This window comes from Lepidochelys olivacea (assembly GCF_965140295.1).
Source record: "Lepidochelys olivacea isolate rLepOli2 genome assembly, chromosome: 28".
NCBI lineage: Eukaryota > Metazoa > Chordata > Testudines > Cheloniidae > Lepidochelys > Lepidochelys olivacea.
Window position 1 is genome coordinate 6,808,833 of NC_140438.1, and position 23,093 is coordinate 6,831,925.

The 23,093-nt window shown below is 51.5% G+C and overlaps 1 protein-coding gene across 1 annotated transcript in view; it reads right to left on the reverse strand.

The window, feature by feature from the left end:
- Positions 1–23,093, reverse strand: part of LOC311513975 (uncharacterized protein) — a gene marked incomplete at its 5' end in the record, with an annotated part of 25,884 nt that continues 2,791 nt past the window's right edge. Inside the window, 4 exons of the mRNA XM_084616191.1 lie at positions 1–3,221; positions 3,590–3,703; positions 7,648–7,774; positions 15,797–15,925. Of these exons, the coding sequence (XP_084472317.1) occupies positions 2,014–3,221; positions 3,590–3,703; positions 7,648–7,774; positions 15,797–15,925 (1,578 nt within the window). The 3' untranslated portion in view covers positions 1–2,013. The remainder of the gene's footprint in view (positions 3,222–3,589; positions 3,704–7,647; positions 7,775–15,796; positions 15,926–23,093) is intronic.

Sequence of the window (23,093 nt, forward strand, 5' to 3'; positions counted from 1 at the left end):
TTACACTAAATTACTTCATGTTTAATTTCATTGTCGCTGGTAACAACTTATTCACCAATTACAAAATATAAACAGATAGGGCAGTGTTCTCTTAATTCCCATTTCCACCCAGTCAGCTTTGTGTGAAGTCACATTCTACAATAACCTAGGAGCCTTCCATTTCTGTGAGTTCATTTCTCCCTGGGTCTTCTCCCATGAGTGTGGGTGGAAGGGGTCTCACACTACGCAGGAAGATCGCATCATGAGAAAAACCACCAGTGCTCTATTTTCACACTTTCTAATCTTTCAAAGTAGCAGCAGGAGAAGAAGTGATACAGATGCATTAGACTTAACAGCAAAACTAAGAGACCAAACCACAGATTCTGGACTTAGCATTCATGTATCCTGCAGTCTGAACTGGGAATCCGATACATTCCCTCATTGGCTACCATCATTTGCCCAGCATGGAAGTGCTTCTTGTCCAACAAGGCAGCCAGATTGGGACCAATAAGCATGGAATGGCTCTGAAGGAATCAGCTGTTTCTTTCTGTGCTTCATGAAACTTTGGATCCAAATGGTAAAAGACAGCTGTGCCCAGTGTAATCATGGCATCCTGTAGGAGTGTGATCAGTGCCACTTAACTAGGGAGCAGCGTTCTAAAAATAGTTTACCTGGGCCACAGGTCACCATAGCGTCCATCTCTGGGGTGAAAATCAACCACTAGCACGTGCAATTTCTACCTGAGTTCCTGTCAAATCCTTGACCTTCCTTGGAGTAATTTTACACTTCTCTGGTGCAGAATTCTTCACCAACCACACAACATATCAGTAGCAATAGTGAGGTATAACTCCCCGAAATATGTCCTTTTATTCCTTTAATCTGGTGGCACAGACTTAAATTAGGGACTAAATTTAGGTGCTGCTTAGAATCCCTGTAAGACACCAAATGTCAGGTATCTATTAACAATAGGTGTCTTTCTGCAGGTATATCCCATTCAACATGGATTTCATTTTCTACACATTTGCAGCATCTCCCAGGGGTGAGCTGAACAGAAACGTCACTTCCATTTTTCCCATCCCGACCTAGATAGGGATTGCATTTCCCAAATAATAGGCAACATGCATCTGATTAGGAAGGAGATAGCTTCAGGAGCGACCTCCTGCAGGACCTGGGCCACAACTGCTTTAGGAGCCAAGTGCATGGCTTTTTGCTTAGTTACAAGTCATTTTTACTAGGGAATCCTCTTCCCAGCCCTTTAGAAAAAAAATTAACTTAAGCAATTGAACAACAGGGGGGATTGGGATGGTGATGGGGAATAAGGGAATCCCTCTGACTGACCCTATCTGTTGTTACAGAGGGGAAATGACATTTTCCCCTATCCCTGCCCTGTTCCTTTTTTATTATTTTATATATATATTTTCTTTATTATAGTTCAATATATTTTAAGGGAGGAAAAAAAAATCTGCTCTCCAACACAACCTGAAGCAACATCAGAGCAACTGGGAATGAAATCATTTGTTCCCGAAGGGGAAACTTGATGACTAACAATTGCTTTGAAATGGGGGAACAGTATAACTGTGATGCTCAGAGTTTGTTTAGACTAGGAAAAGTGATGGAGTTTAGGTCAGGTCAAGGGGAAAGCTAATGCCAAACACTGCACCTGAGCTGCCTCTGCTCTACCACTAGAATTGTCCTTTTACACCAAGATCACGCACTTGAGGAGCCAAAGCCATGTACAGACCTAGTGGATGTAAGGCATGGGTAGTTTTTGACTCAGTGAAGCTTGTTGGGATCAAACCTCTCTCCCCATCTGGGAGCTGTTGAATGTTCCTGGCTGGAGGGACACACATTCCTATGACTCAAAAGGAAAGCAGTTGAAAAGATCACAGGACTGACCCCAAAGAAGGGTGAGCTGCAAAAGGCAGACGCAGGCAACTGATCTCAGGGAGCTGATAGACCACAGTGAAGATGGTGCACAGATCACTATGTGAGAATTAGCAAATGTGATTTAAAAAAAAAAATCTTTGCCCAGCCCTAATCAAGGCATTTGTCACAGTTCTCTCTCACGTGGATTTTCTGATGTCTAATAAGGTATGAGCTGTTTTTGAAGCTTTTCCCGCACTCAGAGCATGTGTAGGGCCTCTCTCCTGTGTGGATTCGCGGATGTGTGACGAGGGTTGAGCTCTGAATGAAGCATTTCCCACGCTCAGAGCATCCATAAGGTTTCTCATGCATGTGGATTCTCCGATGTGTAACCAGGTCAGAGCTCCGACTGAAGCTTTTCCCACACTCAGAGCATATGTAGGGCCTCTCTCTTGTGTGGATTCTCTGATGTATGATGAGGGTTGAGCTCTGAATGAAGCATTTCCCACACTCAGAGCATCCATAAGGTTTCTCACCCGTGTGAATTCTCCCATGTATAATTAGCTTAGAGCTCCGACTGAAGGTTTTCCCACACTCAGAGCACGTGTAGGGTGTCTCTCCTGTTTGGATTCTACGATGTCTGCTAAACTGTGGTTGCTGACTAAAGCTTTTCCCACACTCAGAGTATGTGAAGGGCGTCTCTCCTGTGTGCTTTTTAAAATGTAAGATAAGGTGTGAGTGCTGACTAAAGCTTTTCCCACACTCAGAGCATGTGTAGGGCTTCTCTCCTGTGTGGATTCTACGATGTCTGATAAGGTTTGAGCTCTGATTGAAGCTTTTCCCGCAGTCAGAGCATGTGTAGGGCGTCTCTCCTGTGTGGATTCTCTCATGTGTGATAAGGTTTGAGCTCCGATTGAAGCTTTTCCCACACTCAGAGCATGTGTAGGGTTTCTCTCCAGTGTGGGTTCTCCAATGTGTGATAAGGGTTGAGCGCTGACTAAAGCTTTTTCCACATTCAGAGCACGTGTAGGGTTTCTCTCCAGAGTGGGTTCTCCAATGTGTGAGAAGGTCTGAGCTCCGGTTTAAGCTTTTCCCACATTCATGGCAAGTGTAGCGTGTCTCTTCCAAGTTGATTCTCTCACATGTAATAAGGTCTGAGTGGCTACTCAAGTTTTCCTCTGGCCTCTGCCGAGCCTCACAGGCTTTTGCTTTTTCTGGGAGTGCACAACTCCTAGAACCATTCCCTTTGGATCTTCCTGATAACGTTCCATGTGGTTCTACTTCCTCAGCATCTTCCTGCTGGGGTGTCTCCTCCTCATTCTCACTCACCATCCCATCACTTGATAGGAGACAGAGAGAATCCAGCCATAGGTCACTCCCTGCACCGGAAAGAAAGGAAATCTCAGACAGAGGAATGGAAAAAGGGATGAACAAACCAAAATATGTGTGGGAGAGATCAAACCTATCAGGAGCTGATTTTCCCCAAACCCTTTCCTAGAGGAGAGAAGAAGGGATCAGTTTTGGTCTGCATCTCCCCAGAACACTCAGGGGAAAGCGAGATCGGGGAGGGACCTGCTGCCAGTCGGCAGTCAGAATAGGTGGGAGGCCATGAGTGACATCTGCCATAATGATTCCATTCTGCAGGGAACTATCCTGAAGTTGGAGAGCTCACAAGGTCTTTGTAGGGCATCCCATATGTTTCCTGCATTCCCAAACAGTTTTTGAGTTGGTTTAACCAATTCCTCACCTGCGCAGGCAGCTCTCAGGAGCACTTCTTTCTCAGAGCCCTGGAGGTCTGGGACCCATGGCTCTTCCCCTCGTTCCAGCTGCGAGATCACATCAGGTTTGGGAACTGGAAACCCTACTCCAGGGAAAGAAAACAAGGGAGGTCAGTGGAATTTGTGGGATACCTGTTGCAAAGAATATTCCATGGTTTTAATCCCAACTTATTTTTAAGCAGTAACATTCCAAGGCCATCTTCTTTGGCTCAAAGTGGCAGGATAGTTATTATTCTAAATCCTTAGTGCCTAAGGAGCGACTAACAGTGGGTCCCCATTGTTCTAGGCAAAGTACAAATAGACAATAGTAGATGGCCCATGGCCTGAAGAATTTACCATCTAAATAGACAAGACAGACACAGAAGGGGGGTAGAACCTACTGTTAGAATATAGGTATTCAGGACTGCCTGTAAAGCTTATACTTTAAGAACTTAGGTGTATTTTTATCACTTAGCTACTGAAAAGGGGTATAAAAACAAAGAATCAAAATCACAGTCCACCTGTGTGTGGGCATTCTCTCACGAGGATAGTCTTAGGCCTTATTATTAGGCTAAGGCCTTTGGCTAAGCAGCAGGGGCAGCCATAAGCTGGGAAGCATAGGGTCACATCCTCATATCCCAAACCAGTCACACTGACATAAGGTGTTACTGGGCTGTTAGGAACACGATCCTGTCCGGATAGTGCCCATCACCACCAGATAAAGAAACAGATCTTAAGATGGTTAAAGAAAACATAGTTTGATAGCATCCTGTCTGGCAAGAAATCACTTATCAATGGTTGTGGTTGTGAAACCCTCATTTCTGTATTGTTTTATCTTTATGGCCACCACTTTTACCTTGTTAATCAGTCTGGTTCTCAAATTGTTTCTGTCTCCTATATAATTAATTTTGCCAGGTGTACGTTAATTAGGGTAATGGGATATAATTGGTTAGAGATTTGTGTTACAACATGTTCAGATTCGTTAGTTAAATTTCAGTACAATGCTTGGTTAAGGTATAGCTGAGAATATTACTGTATAAACCTGTGAGCTCTGCCAGCAGGTCCAGCTGAACGACACTCCTCTTCAGAGACTATTCCTCATTAATGCTTCAATGCACCTCATAAGGCACACTGTCATGGATCTGTGCAATGCCTGGGCTTTTAAACAGCCCTTGGGAAGCCTCTGGCTTCAACACTCCTATTTCAACCTGTGAGCTCTCCCAGCAGGTCCAGCTGAACGACACTCCTCTTCAGAGACTGTTCCTTAGTCAATGCACAGAGCAAGTTTGTGCTGTGACACTGGGCAGACTTTTAAAACACAGCAGGGTTTATTAGTCAACTGAAACACAGCACTGGAAAGCCCTTAGATTAGGACAGGCAAGCGAAGAAGACAATATAATCCATACTGGCCAATGCCCTTGAGCCATGCTGCTGAAGAAAACAGTTTGGTTTCTTTTCACTGTGCCTGTCCATTAGTCTTCGCTCCGGCAGAGCTCCCTGTGTCTGCGAGCCCAGTTCTTCCTGCTCCCAAAAACATAATGAGTCCATGTATGCTTCACTCAGCCAAGCAGAGATCCTCCCATGGACAGGTGACAATTATTCCCTTGTCTGTGTCGGGTATTCCATTGATGTAGGTTGGTCCCAGCCAGTCCTTAGTGACCCATTCATATCACCCCATGACAGCTACATGACAAAAAACCTCATGTCTCCTGCTCTTTATAATCATAGCAATACCAATCACAGAGGGAAACTGAGGTGTGTATTGGCATCATACATGTATCACTAAAATACCCACCTCTATCACACACACACAGCTCACAGCCCTTGGAGAGAAAGCAAAGCACAGGAGCTGGAGGTTAGTCCAGTGAACACAGTGGAGGACAAGCTGCAATCCCCAAACCCTGGTCAAAAAGGAGAGGCATGTGGGTCCCGACCCATAGAGAAGGGCTGGCTAGAGGCCTGATACCTGAGAGGGCATTCCTTGAGCCGACCATGGAGGCGGGTCAAAGGCTTAGCTACCCCAGAACTGTGACATCGCAAAAGCACATTCTGGGGAATGAGGAAATCTAGTGACTCAGGTGTAATGGGAGGGAGAATGAAACTCTCCCAGTGTGTGGAGAAGGCTGGGGAATTAAACACAAAATTTTGGGAGCAACAGCCTCTAATTCTTCCAGAAAAGGAGAATGTAAGAAACAAGAACTGGGACACGCAAACTCAGGAGGACCAGGCTCAAAAATCCAAGGAGCCTGGAGGGAAGACAGCTTGTGGCTGCTGCAGATGGGGAGAGGGGGGAAAAGACTCTCCAAACTCTCACTCCTGTTGACCCCAACCTGATTTTATGATCTATGACGTAGTCTCTTGTCTTGTGGGCAATTTTATACTCGCTAGAGGTAAAATGTCATGATCAGAGTGTTGCTTATTAGCTTGGAACATGGGTGGAGGGGCAAGGAGGTGAACAGAAATAAATGGGTTATTAAGGGCAGGGACTACACTACAGCTGAGATCAAAGTTCGGAGATCGATCCACCGATGGTTGATGTAGAGGGTCTAGTAAAGACCCACCAAAACATCTGCAGAACGCTCTCCAGTCGACCCCTGTACTCTACCCCTGACGAGAAGAGTAAGGTAAGTAGACCCTGCGGCAACTCGACCTAAGGTACATCGACTGCAGCTACATTATTCACGTAGCTGGAGTTGCACAGCGTAGGTCGACTTACCGTGGAAGTGTAGACATAGCCTAAGCTTGCTACAGTTAAGGGCCTTATATTAGGCTGAGGCTTTGTGGGAGTAGTTATGCTGAAGTCTGGGATTTACCTAAACAGGCGTAAGGAGAGAATCCTAGGTCAGATATTTTGCACCCTCGTTTTGAGAGACTAACGAGTAACCACAAACAGGTGCAATACACCACAGGATTCTGAAAGAAGGAAGTTTGGGGCGGGCTTTCACAATTAGGTTGCTATGCAGTATCTCAGCCGTTGTACCGCATTCATATAAATAACTGTGAGTCGCCCTGGACAAGGGCAAGTTGTACCCCAAGACGTAATCTTATGGGTGTAAAAATTGTACAGGCTACACTGCCACCCTGTGACATCATCAACAAAGAGCCCATTAGTGCCTGGGTAGCGGCCCTGCCATGGGAGGGAGGAATGCAGCAAGGACTGAGGATCGGTGACCAGGGTCTCTATGCGTAGACATGGGGAGGGGAGTAATGAGTGGGAGAGAGAGGTCAAGAGTTAAAATAATAGTATCTGGGGGGGGAAATGTAAAATGAAGTAAAACTGAACAGAAATAAAACTGGAGTGTAGGCTCTAAAGCCACAAGGCTTGGGTGGGGATTCGGGGTTAAAGGTCTGGGATCCCCCACAGCTCTAGATCCCTAAACCTCTCCTCCCTCCCACTGACTCACCCAGCCCACTTCCTGGGTGCCTTCCTCCACACTCCCCTCCCCTTCTTCCCATTACTCTCAGCCGGCACCACCTCCCGGCACCGTGGGAACTTCTTGTGATCCCTCCTCATCTCTCACTACCTCATCCCTCCCTGCTGCTTCTGAGCTCTTACCCTGCACACACCCTCCCCACGTCCTGGCACCCCAGAATTATCTACTCCCCTGCTTCTCCTCCCCTCCCATAGCTCTGTTCTCCCTTCACCCGTGGGGTCCTGAATGGCAATATTATACACTCTCATATGAAAAGAGGAGCTCGTCTGACTGTCACAAAGCCATGCATGAGTCATACACCTATTTACTCAATTTAGAATTCTACAGGTGACATATTTTCCTCTTAAAATGAGGAAAATGCATGAAACCTACAGTTATTAATGTAGTTATTAATGTATCCAATAAGGATACATTAAATGCAATTTTAAAATGACTGACAGCACCAAAAAGCACATGTCCAAAAATTATACTAGTGGGTGGGAGATAAGGCAAAAAAAAGGGGGGCAAGGAAACTTGTCAAAATATCTATGATGAATAAACATATAAAGTTATCACGACTCAGGTTCTTTAGAGACCCCACAGCTTCTAATAACCGAAGGCACAGAACTCCTTACCCAGCAAGACCACCGTCTCATAGTTGTCCTGCATGACATCCCTGTAGAAGGCTCTCTGAGTGGGGTCCAGCAGAGCCCATTCCCCCTTGGTGAAATACACAGCCACTTCCTCGAAACTCACTGGCCCCTGAAAGAGAAAGAGTCCAACACTCAGTATCTGCTGCCCCAGTCACAACTCCACTAGTCACAGAACAGCACCACCAGGTAAATGGAAGCTATGGGAGGCACATGTTAACAGAGTCCCAGCCCAACTTGCTTAGAGCAGCCAGGAGGCATCAGAGGGTAGAAAGAAAGACATTTCTGTTTCCCAGCTGGCAGACAGAGGCAGGGTCTTCGCATTTATCACACAGCTACTAGCCAGAGCTTGATAGAGGAGATGGGGCCGTCTCTGGACCCTGCTGGTGACTCCCTGGTAGGAATCCCAACACTCTCCAAATAAAATATATGGAAGAAAGGGGAAGTCAAGTGTAAAGAATAAAAGTTAGAAGGTCAGAATTGTAGAAAATTGGTAAGTGAAGCTATCAGAAATCAATGATCAATCAATGAAAATAAGAAGGAAGTTTTTAGAAGTATATTAAGTACAAAATTAATCCTAACAATAGTAGTGGTAAATGACTAGACAGAAATGGCAGAATTATCAAAAATAATGCAGAAGAGGTAGAAGTGTTCAATAAATATTTCTGTCCTGGATTCGGAGAAAAACAGATGATCTACTAATATCATAAGATGCTGATACAAACATGACACATGCACACAAATAGGAAAATCATATTCAGCAAATCATAACAATTTCCCCATAGGATTTTTCCCTGCCAATGGATATTTTAGGTTCTCCCACACTGTGAAGCACAGAGTGAGCTTATTCCAGTACAGGCCTAGCCCCCTCCCACCAGGGTGTAACCCTCTGACACAGGGTGAAACCCTCCCAGTAACAGAATCTTTCAATTCTACTTATAAAGTTTGCGATGATACCAAGCTGGGAGAGGTTACAAGTGCTTTGGAGGATAGAATTAAAATTCAAAATGTTCTGGACAAACTGGAGAAATCGTCTGAAGTATATAGGATGAAATTCAATAAGGAAAAATCCAAAGTACTTCACTTAGGAAGGAACAATCAGTTGCACACATAGAAAATGGGAGATGACTGCCTAGGAAGGAGTACTGTGGAAAGAGAACTGGGGGTCATAGTGGATCACAAGCTAAATTGTTCTTCTTCACCTCTGAGGATAAGACAAGAAGCAATGGGCTTAAATTGCAGAAAGGACGGTTTTGGTTGGACATCAGGAAAAACTTCCTAACTGTCAGAGTGGTTAAGCACTGGAATAAATTGCTTTGGGAGGTTGTGGAATCTCCATCATTGGGGATTTTTAAGAGCAGGCTGCACAAACACCTCTCAGGGACGGTGAGATAATACTTAGTCCTGCCTTGGGTGAAGGGGACTGGACCTGAGCGACCTCTGGAGATCCCTTCCAGTTTTATGATTCTGTAAACCAAAGGCCAGAGAAAAGCAGAATCGAAGGAGTCACTTTGGGGGATCCTCCCTGTCATTGTCCCCAAGGCAGCTGTCTCAGGTTTACAAAGTCGTTTGATGCTCCAGCCTTTATGCAGTCTCTCCTGGGAGTGCCCCCTTTCATGGGCTGGGCTTAGTTTTAAAGCTTTTGGAAAACATGACCCCACGGGCTTTGAGACAGGACCTTCTTGCCTCAGCACACCTTGTTTCTTTCTGTGGTTCCCCAGTGAGTCCAAATGAGTAGATCCTCCTGATAGAGACTGTGAACATCAGAATGGACCACCGAGGGAGACCAATGGTCCATCTAGATCTGTGGCCAATGCCAGGTTCATCAGAGGGAATGAACAGAACAGGGAATCATCAAGTGATCCATCAAGTGATCCATCCCCTGTCACCCATTCCCAGCTTCTGGCAAACAGAGGCTAGAGACGCCTAGCCCATCCTGCCTGTGACACTGACAGATGAGGTGTTAACTTTTGAAAAAGCTCCCAAGTCTTAACTGAACATGGACAAACGCAGAGCTGGAATCAGTCTGGCTCACCTGTGTTACTACTGTTAAAACAGGGATGAGAATTATAAGAATGTGTTTAGTGTTTAGACTTTATTGAATGCTTGTGAGTTGCTGCCTGGGTTAATATCTGACTAGCTGCATTGTGAGCCTCTGTGGCTCTGTAAATCACCAGACAGGAGAGAGACTTTACCTCGGGCTGATTGCCAACAGAATGCGTTACACCCTGCCTGGCAGGAAAGGACAATCAACACCAGACTATTATGGAATATTAAAGATGACAAAAGACTGTTGCTGTGCTCTTGACTTTCCATTAGCCGAGTTCCCAGAAGCAAACCGCACATGGCAGGAAGGGGATAAAAAACCCCCTACAGAAGGAACTGATGATGTGTATGCTGTTTGGACTCTGGGGGGCAAAGTTTCTAGGCATAAGCAAGAGATCCCCAGCTCCTTAGCCTGGGTTAGTCCTAAAGAATATGTAGAGCTTGCTTATTAGAGAAGCTTCTATTACCTTTTGAAATTTAAGACTAACTCATCTGCTTTAACCTGCTTTAACTTTGTAAACAACTCTCGTTTTCTTTTAAATAAATCTAAATACAGGTTATTACAGGACTGGCTACAAATGTTGTCTTTGTTGTGAGTTCGAAGATTCTGTTCACCAAAGGAAGTGACTGATCCTTTGGGACTGGCAGTAACATGAACATTGCTCTGATTCGTGGCGTAAGGTAGTGGTTCTCAACCAGGGGTCAGGGGCCCACTGGGGGGCCACTAGCAGGTTTCAGGGGGCTGTCAAGCAAGCCTGTATTAGACTCGCTGAGGCCCAGGGCAGAAAGCTGAAATTCCAGCGCATGAGGCTGAAGTCCAGGGCCCTGAGCCCCACTACCAGGGGCTGAAGCAAAAGCCTAAGAAATGTAGCTTTGTGGGGGCCCCAGGCAGTTGCCCTGCTTGCTACCCCATAATGCCAGCCCTGGCTTTTCTATACAGAAAACCAGTTATTGTGGCCCACGTGGGCCGTGGAGTTTTTATAGCATGTTGGGGGGGCCTCAGAAAGAAAAAGGTGGAGAACCCCTGTGGTAAGGGACCATCTGTCACAAAGGTGAGCTCACCTACATGGTGAGATCTACGGGATGACCCAAAGGGACTGTCTGTGATTCCACGTTAATGCTGTTACAGTGCCTGAAGCCTTTACACCGGATATTTGGCTGGTGAAATCTACAAATCGACCTCACAATCAAGTTGGGGTTTGTGCCCTGCTTCTTACCAGTCTGCCTGAGGCTGGTGCTCATGCTCTCGGGTCGCTGAAGACAGCGTTACAGGGACTTATGGGCGCAATGCCACCAAGGGCAATTTGCAGCAACGCAGAGCAGGCTTTACAGTGACACCGGGTGGGACAAATGGTCCATGGACTCAGTCAAGCCCCAGTTCTCCTCCAGTGCACATCAGCATCCCGGCAACCTTTGAGGAGGCTCAAGACTGCCACTCGTTCAGTGATGATGGATCTCCAGCAGAGCATCACCCGCACCCCATGGCCCGCCTTGTCTCCTGAGACAGAGGTGAGTTACGGAGGGTGCACAATGGATCCTTGGGGGGCGGGGGTGGGGAAAGGGATAACAAAACACACCTTCCGGGGGTCACCCCTCAGGCCTTCAGGAAGTGAAGGTGACAGGCATTGTGGTGGCTGTAAAGGGGGAGGGGAGGGAGTGGGAGCAGGAGGGAGCAGCACCCCCTCAAAGGCAATGTTGCCAGTGGGTCTCCCCACCACATCAGGCATGGGGCTGATAGGGAGTCTTTCCCTCGGCCAAGGTGCCTGTGAAGGGCTATATAAACCCCACACTGTCACAGAAGGGGTTAAACTGCTGCCGTAATCTGGACTGGCCATATCCTCCACACCTGCAAACCATTCCAGGACTGGAGCAGGAGTTAACAGGAGAGACCTACTCTACTCAGAGGGGGACAACCCTGGGAAGGGAACAGTCTGTAGAGGATCTCCAGCCCCAAAGAGAGGGCTGGCAGCATTCAGGGCTCTAGCCTTCACTGAGGGAGGCCCAGCAGTTTGGCACCAGTTCGATGGGCTGGACAGTCTCTCACTGGGGGATGCCAGCAGCCTGGCACATGGAATAGATACGGGGTGGCCTGGGGAGCAGGAAGCGGGGCAGCATCCCAGACAGCACACCGAGAAGGGAAATGGAGAGGGGACGAGGGGCACTGCAGTGAACTCAGCACCCGTCCTGAAAGCCATTGGCAGAAAGTTGTCCTCTCCCTGGCCTACGGGGGTTAGCAGTGACACAGAGATCCCTTGGCAAAGGGTCACTTGGTCTTTGCCAGCAGTTCTCACCTGAGACCTGACAAACCCATCACACCAAACACATCTCTCTGAGGATGGTCATGTGAGGTGTCTCCAGAAAGCTCGTAACTGCTCAAGACTCATAACGACTGAGAGATCAATGTATGGGTCATATGTAACGAAAGAAGTGTTTATATTGAAAATTTACTTTATGGACTTGGAATGGAAAATCAATCACTGAGAGGTAACAGGTCCCGGGACTGGCCCATCCACCCAAGAGGGAGTTGTCACTTCTCACGAGTTAGCTGGCAAGGTAACACAGTGCTCAAGTGACCAGCCTTGCTCCCTCCCAAACTATCAATGGAAAACCATGGGGGCACCACCAAACAACTGAAACTGGGGTCGGGGAGCTCAAGGTAACACAAATTTAATCATCTGAATTCCAAAATATGAATAGTTCAAAGGTAGATGTCACCCGTGTATGGTGTGGAGGGGCAGGCCAGAGTGTATAGGGGAGGGGCAGACTGGGCAGAGCTAGGGCATGGCTGGACCAGGGGCAGGAGGCCCAGCTGGAAGTAGCAGTGAGGGACCCAGCTCAGTGTGTAGATCAGGCTACCTCAGGTCCAAGGTAACTTGCACCACACCATATGCAGCTGTTGCCTGTAATACGTGTGTGCAGCGCCTAGGACAGCTGACAGCTACTGGGTCCTACAGTGCTCAGAGAGGGCTGGAGGGGATGGACAAGAAGGGGAGACAGAGCTGGAAATGGTGGCAGGAGGAGGAGGTGGAGAAGGAGAGAGGCATTGGAAAGCATGACCATTATTCCCATTCCACCATAAGAAAAAGAATAGGAGAGGGAAGCAGCACTTTAGAATCACCCAGCAGCTGTCAGGGTTCCCTCCCCACTCTGAGCTCTAGGGTACAGATGTGGGGACCCGCATGAAAGACCCCCTATTTCTACTAGCTTAGGTTAAAAACTTCCCCAACGTACAAATTCCTTTTGTCCTTGGACGGTATGCTGCCACCACCAAGTGATTTAAACAAACATTCAGGGAGGGCCTAGGGGAATTGCTTGTGTGACTTGTGGTTAGCCAGTGGGGTAAAACCAAAGTCCTCTCTCTCTGGCTGGTTTGGTTTGTGTATTTTCCCTCTGTTTACCAGAGATCAATCTTGGGACCAATCTTATTCAGCATTTTTATTAGTGACCTTGGCACAAAAAGTGGGGGTGACACAAAGTTGGGAGGGATTGCCAACATGGAGGAGGCCAGGAATATCATCCAAGAAGATCTGCATGACCTTGAAGAAAGCTGGAGTAATAGAAATGGGATGAAAATTAATAGTGCAAAATTATTCACTTAGAGACCAATAACAAGAATTTTTGCAATTAGCTGGGGACTTATCAGTTGGAAGTGACAGAGGAGGAAAAAGACCTAGGTGTATTGGTTGACCACAGGATAATTATGAGCTGCCAATGGGATTTGGCTGTGAAATAGGTTAATGCAGTCCTAGGATGCATCAGGCGAGGTATTTCCAGTAGACACAGGGAAGGGTTAGTCCTGTTATACAAGGCACTGATGAGACCTCATCTGAAATACTGTGGGCCATTCTGGTCTCCCATGTTTAAGAAGGATGAATTCAAAGTGGAACTGGTGCAGAGAAGAGCTACTAGGATGACCAGAGGAATGGAAAACCTGCCTTATGAGAGGAGACTCAAAGAGCTTGGCTTGTTTAGCCGAACCAAAAGAAGGCTGAGGGGAGATAGGATTGCTCTCTATAAATACATCACAAGGATAAATACCAGGGAAGGAGAGGAGTTATTTAGGTTAAGCACCAATGTTGGCCCTAGAACAAATGGATACTGGCCGTCAGTAAGTTTTGGCTTGAAATCAGGCAAAGGTTTCTAACCATCAGAGCGAAGTTTTGGAACAGCCTCCCAAGAGGAGCAGTGGGGGCAAAAAACCCCACTGGTTTCCAGACTGAGCTGGATACCTTTATGGAGGGGATGGTACGATGGGACTGCCTACAATGCCATGTAGCCGATCTGCGACTGCTAGCAGCAAATATCTCCAAAGTTTCTCCCCAAATCCTCTAAGAAAAATTGAGCAAATTACTTCAGCTCTCTGAGCTTCAGTTTCCCCATCTGTAAAATGGGGAGCAGCCGCCCACCATTTCCCGATTTAGCCTTTGGGGTTTTTGTGGCAAGGACCCTCGGTCGCTGTGGGCACGTCTACCCTGCAGGTGGGCACCGGCGGCCGGCCCGTGCCCGCGGACAGGGGCTCACAGGGCTCAGGCTGCGGGGCTGTTGAATGGGGGTGTCCATGGTCCGGCTTGGGCTGCAGCCCAAGGCCCGGCCCCCTCCCACCTCGCAGGGTCCTCCAGCCCGAGCCCAGACCCCTGCCCTGCCACGAACCAGCCCCTTCGCCCGAGCCCTGGGCGCCCGAGCCGGCGGCATGGGCCAGCGGCGGGCGTCGAATGGCAGGTGGGGGTACCCGGGGGGTCTGCGCAGCCCCTGTCCCAAGGGGGCCCCGATCTCGGTCAGGGTCTGTGCAGAGCCCGGCGCGACAGGGGCCCGACCTCAGCCGGGGGCTCCGCCGCTCCCGGACCCCGGATTTTGTGAGGGGCCCTGCAGCACCGGGGGGGGCACCCGGGCTCCCCCTCGCTGCTGTGGGGACAGAAAGGGGGCAGGGCGGGAGCGGGGGGTCCCAGGGGAGGGGGCAGCGGTAAATCCGAGCGGATCTCGGCCCCCCCCGCCTCTCCCCGCTCCCCCGGGGGCCCCGGCTCCTCCCCCCCCCGGCCACGTCCGGGCTGCGCCAAGATTTCCCCCGGTCTCCCCCCGCCCCCCCTTCTCCTGCCCCCCCCGGTCTCCCCCCGCCCCCCTTCTCCTGCCCCCCCGGTCTCCCCCCGCCCCCCTTCTCCTGCCCCCCCGGTCTCCCCTCGCCCCCCTTCTCCTGCCCCCCCGGTCTCCCCCCGCCCCCCCTTCTCCTGCCCCCCCGGTCTCCCCCCGCCCCCCTTCTCCTGCCACCCCGGTCTCCCCCCGCCCCCCCTTCTCCTGCCCCCCCCGGTCTCCCCCCGCCCCCCTTCTCCTGCCCCCCCGGTCTCCCCTCGCCCCCCTTCTCCTGCCCCCCCGGTCTCCCCCCGCCCCCCCTTCTCCTGCCCCCCTGGTCTCCCCCCGCCCCCCTTCTCCTGCCCCCCCCGGTCTCCCCCCTCCCCCCTTCTCCTGCCACCCCGGTCTCCCCCTGCCCCCCCTTCTCCTGCCCCCCCGGTCTCCCCTCGCCCCCCTTCTCCTGCCCCCCCGGTCTCCCCCCGCCCCCCCGTCTCCTGCCCCCCCGGTCTCCCCCCTCCCCCCTTCTCCTGCCCCCCCGGTCTCCCCCTGCCCCCCCTTCTCCTGCCCCCCCGGTCTCCCCCCGCCCCCCTTCTCCTGCCCCCCCCGGTCTCCCCCCTCCCCCCTTCTCCTGCCCCCCCGGTCTCCCCTCGCCCCCCTTCTCCTGCCCCCCCCGGTCTCCCCCCGCCCCCCTTCTCCTGCCCCCCCGGTCTCCCCCCGCCCCCCTTCTCCTGCCCCCCCCGGTCTCCCCCCTCCCCCCTTCTCCTGCCCCCCCGGTCTCCCCTCGCCCCCCTTCTCCTGCCCCCCCGGTCTCCCCTCGCCCCCCTTCTCCTGCCCCCCGGTCTCCCCCCTCCCCCCCATCTCCTGCCCCCCCCCGGTCACCCCCCGCCCCCCCTCTCCCTGCCCCCCCGGTCTCCCCCCGCCCGGCCCCCCCCGGGGGCAGATCCCGGCGCTGCGGGAGGCCGGGTCCCCCCCCCGGACCCGGGGCAGAGTCACCGCCCGGCCCCCCCGGGGCTCGCTCCGGTACCTGGAGGCTGCAGCGCCGCAGCGGGGCGGGCGGAGCCCGGGGCGGCCCCAGGGCGGCTCCGGCGGGAGCGGAGCCCGGGCCGGGCACGGGGGGGTTAACGAAGGTCTCGCGCCGCCCCCCCCCCGCGATCTGCGCATGCCCAGAGCTCCAACGGCCCCAACCTCTCCCCGGCTCCGCCTCCCCCCTCCGACGTCACTTCCGCTCCCGGGGGAGTCAGGCACTACATCTCCCAGCCTGCCCCGGGCGCCGCTTCCGCCTCAGTCCCCAGTTTCAATGCCCGTCTCCTCCCAGAGCCTGTGTTACCGCCGCGCCCCCACCCCTGATTTTGGGGCCTTTCTGTTCTATAGGGTCCTATTACCCCCCCCACTCCCCCCTCTGATTTTGGGGTCTTTCTCTTCTATAGGGTCCTATTACCCCCCCCACTCCCCCCCCTGATTTTGGGGTCTTTCTCTTCTATAGGGTCCTATTACCCCCCCCCACTCCCCCCCTGATTTTGGGGTCTTTCTCTTCTATAGGGTCCTATTACCCCCCCCACTCCCCCCCCTGATTTTGGGGTCTTTCTCTTCTATAGGGTCCTATTACCTCCCCCACTCCCCACCCCTGATTTTGGGGCCTTTCTCTTCTATAGGGTCCTATTACCTCCCCCACTCCCCACCCCTGATTTTGGGGCCTTTCTCTTCAATAGGGTCCTATTACCCCCCACCCCCCACCCCTGATTTTGGGGCCTTTCTCTTCAATAGGGTCCTATTACCCCCCCACACCCCTGATTTTGGGGCCTTTCTCTTCAATAGGGTCCTATTACCCCCCCCACCCCTGATTTTGGGGTCTTTCTCTTCTATAGGGTCCTATTACCCCCCCCACTCCCCCGCCTGATTTTGGGGTCTTTCTCTTCAATAGGGTCCTATTACCCCCCACCCCCCACCTCTGATTTTGGGGCCTTTCTCTTCAATAGGGTCCTATTACCCCCCCCACTCCCCCCCCGATTTTGGGGTCTTTCTCTTCTATAGGGTCCTATTACCCCCCCACTCCCCCCCTGATTTTGGGGTCTTTCTCTTCTATAGGGTCCTATTACCCCCCCACTCCCCACCCCTGATTTTGGGGCCTTTCTCTTCAATAGGGTCCTATTACCCCCCACCCCCCACCCCTGATTTTGGGGCCTTTCTCTTCAATAGGGTCCTATTACCCCCCACCCCCCACCCCTGATTTTGGGGCCTTTCTCTTCAATAGGGTCCTATTACCCCCCCCACTCCCCCCCCTGATTTTGGGGTCTTTCTCTTCTATAGGGTCCTATTACCCCCCCCCACTCCCCCCCCTGATTTTGGGGTCTTTCTCTTCTATAGGGTCCTATTACCCCCCCACTCCCCACCCCTGATTTTGGGGCCTTTCTCTTCAATAGGGTCCTATTACCCCCCACCCCCCACCCCTGATTTTGGGGCCTTTCTCTTCAATAGGGTCCTATTACCCCCCCCACCCCTGATTTTGGGGCCTTTCTGTTCAATAGGGTCCTATTACCCCCCCCCCCTGATTTTGGGGTCTTTCTCTTCAATAGGGTCCTATTACCCCCCACCCCCCACCTCTGATTTTGGGGCCTTTCTCTTCAATAGGGTCCTATTACCCCCCCCACCCCTGATTTTGGGGCCTTTCTCTTCTATAGGGTCCTATTACCTCCCCCACTCCCCACCCCTGATTTTGGGGCTTTTCTCTTCAATAGGGTCCTATTACCCCCCACCCCCCACCCCTGATTTTGGGGCCTTTCTCTTCAATAGGGTCCTATTACCCCCCCCACCCCTGATTTTGGGGCCTTTCTCCTCAATAGGGTCCTATTACCCCCCCCCACCCCTGATTTTGGGGTCTTTCTCTTCTATAGGGTCCTATTACCCCCCCCCCCCACTCCCCCGCCTGATTTTGGGGTCTTTCTCTTCAATAGGGTCCTATTACCCCCCACCCCCCACCCCTGATTTTGGGGCCTTTCTCTTCAATAGGGTCCTATTACCCCCCCCACCCCTGATTTTGGGGCCTTTCTCTTCTATAGGGTCCTATTACCTCCCCCACTCCCCACCCCTGATTTTGGGGCCTTTCTCTTCTATAGGGTCCTATTACCCCCCCACCCCACCCCGGATTTTGGGGTCTTTCTCTTCTATAGGGTCCTATTACCCCCCCACTCCCCACCCCTGATTTTGGGGCCTTTCTCTTCAATAGGGTCCTATTACCACCCCCACCCCTGATTTGGGGTCTTTCTCTTCAATAGGGTCCTATTACCCCCCCACCCCCCACCCCTGATTTTGGGGCCTTTCTCTTCAATAGGGTCCTATTACCCCCCCCACCCCTGATTTTGGGGTCTTTCTCTTCTATAGGGTCCTATTACCCCCCCCCCACTCCCCACCCCTGATTTTGGGGTCTTTCTCTTCTATAGGGTCCTATTACCCACCCCCTACCCCCACCCCCGCATCCCGATTTTTCAGTTTGATGCCTGGTCACCCTGCCCTGCCCCGTCTCTCTGCGGGGATGGGGGGCGTGTGGGACTGTTCTCCCTGCCCTGCCCCCTGGCTGCTGGGTTGGGGGGGGTGGGACTGTGCCGACCCCCCTACCTGCCTCCCCCGTGACCGGCCCCCCTCCCCCGGGAACGATGGGGCTGTCAGCAGGCCGTTGCTCTTCCAGGGGCTGGTGACTGTCGAGGCGGTGGCTGTGGATGTGGCTGCGTCAGAGGGGGCCGAGCTGGACGTCCTGCAGGAGAGCTACGAGACCGTGACCTCGCTGGGTAAGGGATTCCCGGCCCCTCTGTTCTTATCAGGGGACATGCAGCGTCAAGGTTCACCTCGCCCCCACAATGCAACCTTAACTCTGCCCTGTTTCAGCATCACCCCGACATGCCAACGACCAACATTGCCCTGCCCGCCACAGAACACTTTGTGCTACACACTTGCGCTCGGTTCCCAACGTCTAACAGCTTCTCTTTGCTAAGGCAAATCTTGGGGTTCGGTCCAGTGCCGTGTTAAAGGGGGAGAGGACTGAAAGGCAAAGGAGGCGTGTGTGTGTGTGTGGTAAGACGAGACCCTTCGGCTTTCTGTGTCCCTAGGTTCGGCCTCCCTGTCCAACGTCTGTCATCAGGTAGGATCCCTTCTCCTGCAAAGAGGACCCCTCCCACCCTAAGTAATCAGGAATCAATCAGTAAAGGTAAAATCAAATCAAGTTTATTTATAGTTTATAACAAAGAGTCCCTGGATGTTCCTTCGGGACCACGGGAAGCAGAACAGAGGGTATGCTCAGGAGACCAGCAACGGATGGTGACAAAGGTAAGGGTTGTTTCTTCTCCTTCTCTCTTCTCTTTACAGGTGAGGAAGCTGTTGGAGGAAAATCCCTTGCCCTTCTATCATTAGGATGCATAGACATCTGCAAGTAAGACCCGTGACCGTCCCTGGCTGCCACTCAGATGGACAGCCCTGAGGCCATGTTCAGGGCAGCTTTTTATACACTTGCTCAGGAAACTCCTTAGAAAAGTCGGGAAGCCCCTTCTGGGTTCTGACTGGAAGTGGTTTACAACTCCAGGAGAAATGAAAGAGCAGGAAAATGGACCTACATTTCATGTGGGCATAAAATTCCGTTTTGAAACCAACATGGATTCCTGTAGTCACAAAACATATAGGAAAATGAACCCAACCTAACAAGAGGGGGGAGGGATAGCTCAGTGGTTTGAGCTTTGGCCTGCTAAACCCAGGGCTGCGAGCTCAATCCTTGAGGGGGCCATTTAGGGATATGGGGCAAAAATTGGGGATTGGTCCTGCTTTGAGCAGGGGGTTGGACTAGATGACCTCCTGAGGTCCCTTCCAACCCTGATATTCTATGATTCTAAGAGGGAACAGAAGTTACCTACCCCTGGCCTGCACTCAAACACAGAGCCTACTGATCACAATCTAGCTCAGACTTTTACGATGGTACCACCCATGAGCCTTGCACTGAGGATTCCTTCTGCGTCGTTGCCTTCACTTACCCCTCACTGAGTCCTGGAGACCAGTAGCATGCATGGCACCAGCCTGCTGACAGTTCTTGTGGCAAGAACACACCCGTGTGCGCCTTTATTGACACCACCTACAACGCTCGGCACGGCAATGAGGAATCCCTGTTCCTTCAAGTTGGACGTGCACCTCTCTTTGTGTCTCAGTCCCAGCTCTGCCCGGCTGCTCCAGCAATTCCCTCCTCCTCCCTTCCGTGAAAGCTACAGCTGACAGGGTGCCCACAGCGGGAGGGTGTGCAGATAAATGCTGGTATTCAAATCTGTACAACACAAACAATGGCATGTTCTTTTCCCCATTCCTCCTCTTGATTATTCCCCAATACATTTTAAGGCCGAGAGATACTATTAGGTCATCTAGTCTGATCTCTTCTATGATACGGGTCATACAGTTTCATCTATTTACCATTCTAATGAGCTGAATACTTCCTGTTTTGATGAAAACATCTTCCAGAAAGGCATCCAGTCCTGCTTCAAAGACTTCAGGAGATGGAAAATTTGCTAATTCCCTGGGTAGATGCTCCAAGAAACGCAGTGTCCGCCGTTTCTAAAGAAGTGCTTGGAGAGGGTTTCTCATGTGACTGAGTGGCCTACCGGCTAAGGCACCTGACTTTGGATCAGGTGATTGAGGGTTCGAGTCTCTTCGAGGTTCTGCTTGTGCAGTTCTCCCTGTGGGCTGGAAGTGCTGCTCTCTTCAGGGCCGGAACCTCTTCTTGGCCACTCAGGCCAATGCTCTGGTTCCGCTAGAGCCCCAGGAAGGAGTTGCGGGTAGGTCTTCCAGTCTAGCCTTTGCTATTCCTGACTTGCCAAAGACAATGGGTGGATGCCCAGGCTAGTGTGTAGAGCAGTTTCCCTCTTCCCAGTGTGTGCCCGTCCCTGTGCTTGAGGGGGCTAAATAGCATCTTTGGAACCTGGGTTTTTTGCTGCTTCTCACCAGCTGGGGAAAAGCCTCTTGGGGAAAAATCTCCTGCCCCACTGCAAAAGTGAGCACCTGGAGTGGGAACAGTCAGAGGCCCCACCAAGGAGGTGGCCCTGCTTTCCTACTGTCTTCTGATGTTGGCCAGAGAGCATCAGCAGCCACCCCACATGCTGGTCTGCGGGTGGTGTTCAGTGGGTGTTTGGCATTGCCAAGGAGCAGGCTGGCTGGGTTTCTTTGCGGCTGTCAGCTGGCCATGCATAAGCATGGTTCTCCTTGCCCTTGGTCACTCTGTAGCTTTTAAGCCTTCCCTTGGAGCTGTCAGCACCAGCTACCTGTGCTCTAGGTGCCCACAGGAGGAGAGGTGCGCTGGGCACCAGCCTGGGACCCTTCCTCCCTCCTGCCTAGCCCCGACTAGGAAGCCTAGCCCTGGCACTCCTTTCTTTAAGCACCAGGTGGGCAAGAGGAAAAGTGTGGCAGCAAGCAAAAGGGCCAAACTTGTGGGCATCAGGTGAAGCAGCAAGAATCCCAACCATCAGGTCAAACCGCAGGATTGCAGGCATCGGTAGCCAGGGTGGCAAGTTCTAGAGGCCCAACCCACTGCCACCATCCCGTCATGCCATCCCGACCAAAGACCTGGCTCTGGTGGGCGAGAGTCACCCAGCAGGAGGGAAAAGACTCATTCTTTCACAGCTGGAGACAGGGAAGGTGAGCACTTCAAGTGCCAGGGCTTTGCCGCAAGCAAAGAGGAGGTCCCACTGAGATTTGAATTCGGATTGCAGGATTCAGAGTCCTGAGCGTTACACCATGGAACCAGCTTGTGCTGTTTTCTCTGGACATCTGTGACCCTCATGGGGCTGGCTTGCATAAGGGGATTGTTGGCCCCTTACTAAAGCTCAGTGGGTTTTTTTGGTTGGCTAGTTCCTGGTACAAAAGGAAAGGAGAAGGGTTAATGGGAAATCAGGACCCTGAGACTGACAGTCCCCAGGAGCAGTGGGGAGAGGCCAAAGCTCCAAGTTAGCCTGACTTTGTGCGGAGTCTCTGTCCTGCCCACTCAGCACTGGCCCTGGGGTCTCTCTGGCCCCTGGTGCCTGCAGCTCCTGGCCAGGGACTGGGTCCAGCTGGAAAAAGTCCCCACTTTGGATAGTCACAGAGAGTGCTTCTGTGAAAGTCTGTCCCTGGACCAGACCAGAATTAGTTTTCTCCTTAGATTTCACTATTCTGTAGCTAATACTTCAACTCGCCCTCTCGCCCGAAAACACATACAGACCTTAGAGAGACATTAGTAAAAGAAGTTCAAACAGCTCTCGCTGAACAATACATATCTGACAACTCAATTCCTTGCAATGCTTCTGTAGGTGAGGAGCATGCATTCAGTCATTTCATCGGGCAGTGTTTGAAGGCTATTAAGATTTGGGGAACTACTTTTCCTAGCATCTTCCCTTTGTAGATTTCAGAGGTGTTCACACGCTCACACTCTGTTACACCCCAATCTAAAAGAAGGGCTGGGAGGTCTCCACGTTCATAAAAAGAAACAGACAGAAAATAGAAAAAGAAACAAAACATTACTAAGATTATAAGGAGTTGGATCTCTGCACCTCTCGGTCTTTGGATTCACCTGGAGTAGGAACCGTAGCTGCGGTTTAGGAACCAGGTAATGCAATAGATGGTCCAGCACGTGGGGCTAGCAGGCTGTTCAGGTACAGGGAGACGAGTGAAGCCTGCATAGCCTGTCGACGTTGTGATTCATTCCCCAGAGGGGATCAGTGCTGGGATCCTGGCAGTCAGTCTCTCTGAAGCTACGTCTACACGGGCAGATTTACAGAGCTGCTCAAAGAGCACTAAAGGGAAACCGCTATTGTGTATTCACACTGTCAGCTGCCTGCGCAATAGTGTGTTCACACTTGCGGCACTTACAGCGGTACTTGGAGCGGTGCACTCTGGGCGGCTATCCCACTGAGCACCTCTTTCTCTTCTGCCGCTAAGAGTTGTGGGAAGGTGGAGGGAGGTGTTTCCTGAGCCCAAAAGCGGCATTCCACTGTGGTCAGCACCTCCGTGAATGCCCCGTGATGCATTGCTTCCCATCTCAGCAATCCCTGTGCTTCCGTCCACATTTGGTGCCACCTTTCAATGATTTGTGTACTGCGCGCTCTGCAGGAATGGATCCCGAACTTACTAACACGTCACGACTGGCAGTGGAGTTATTCCTTAAACTACAAAGGTAGAGGAGTTAGACATTGATATTGCCATCCGTAGTAACTACGATAAAAGATTCCTTGTGGCATTCATGGAGGTGCTGACCACAGTGGAGTGCCGCTTTTGGGCTTGGGAAACAAGCACAGAGTGGTGGGATCACATCGTGATGCACATCT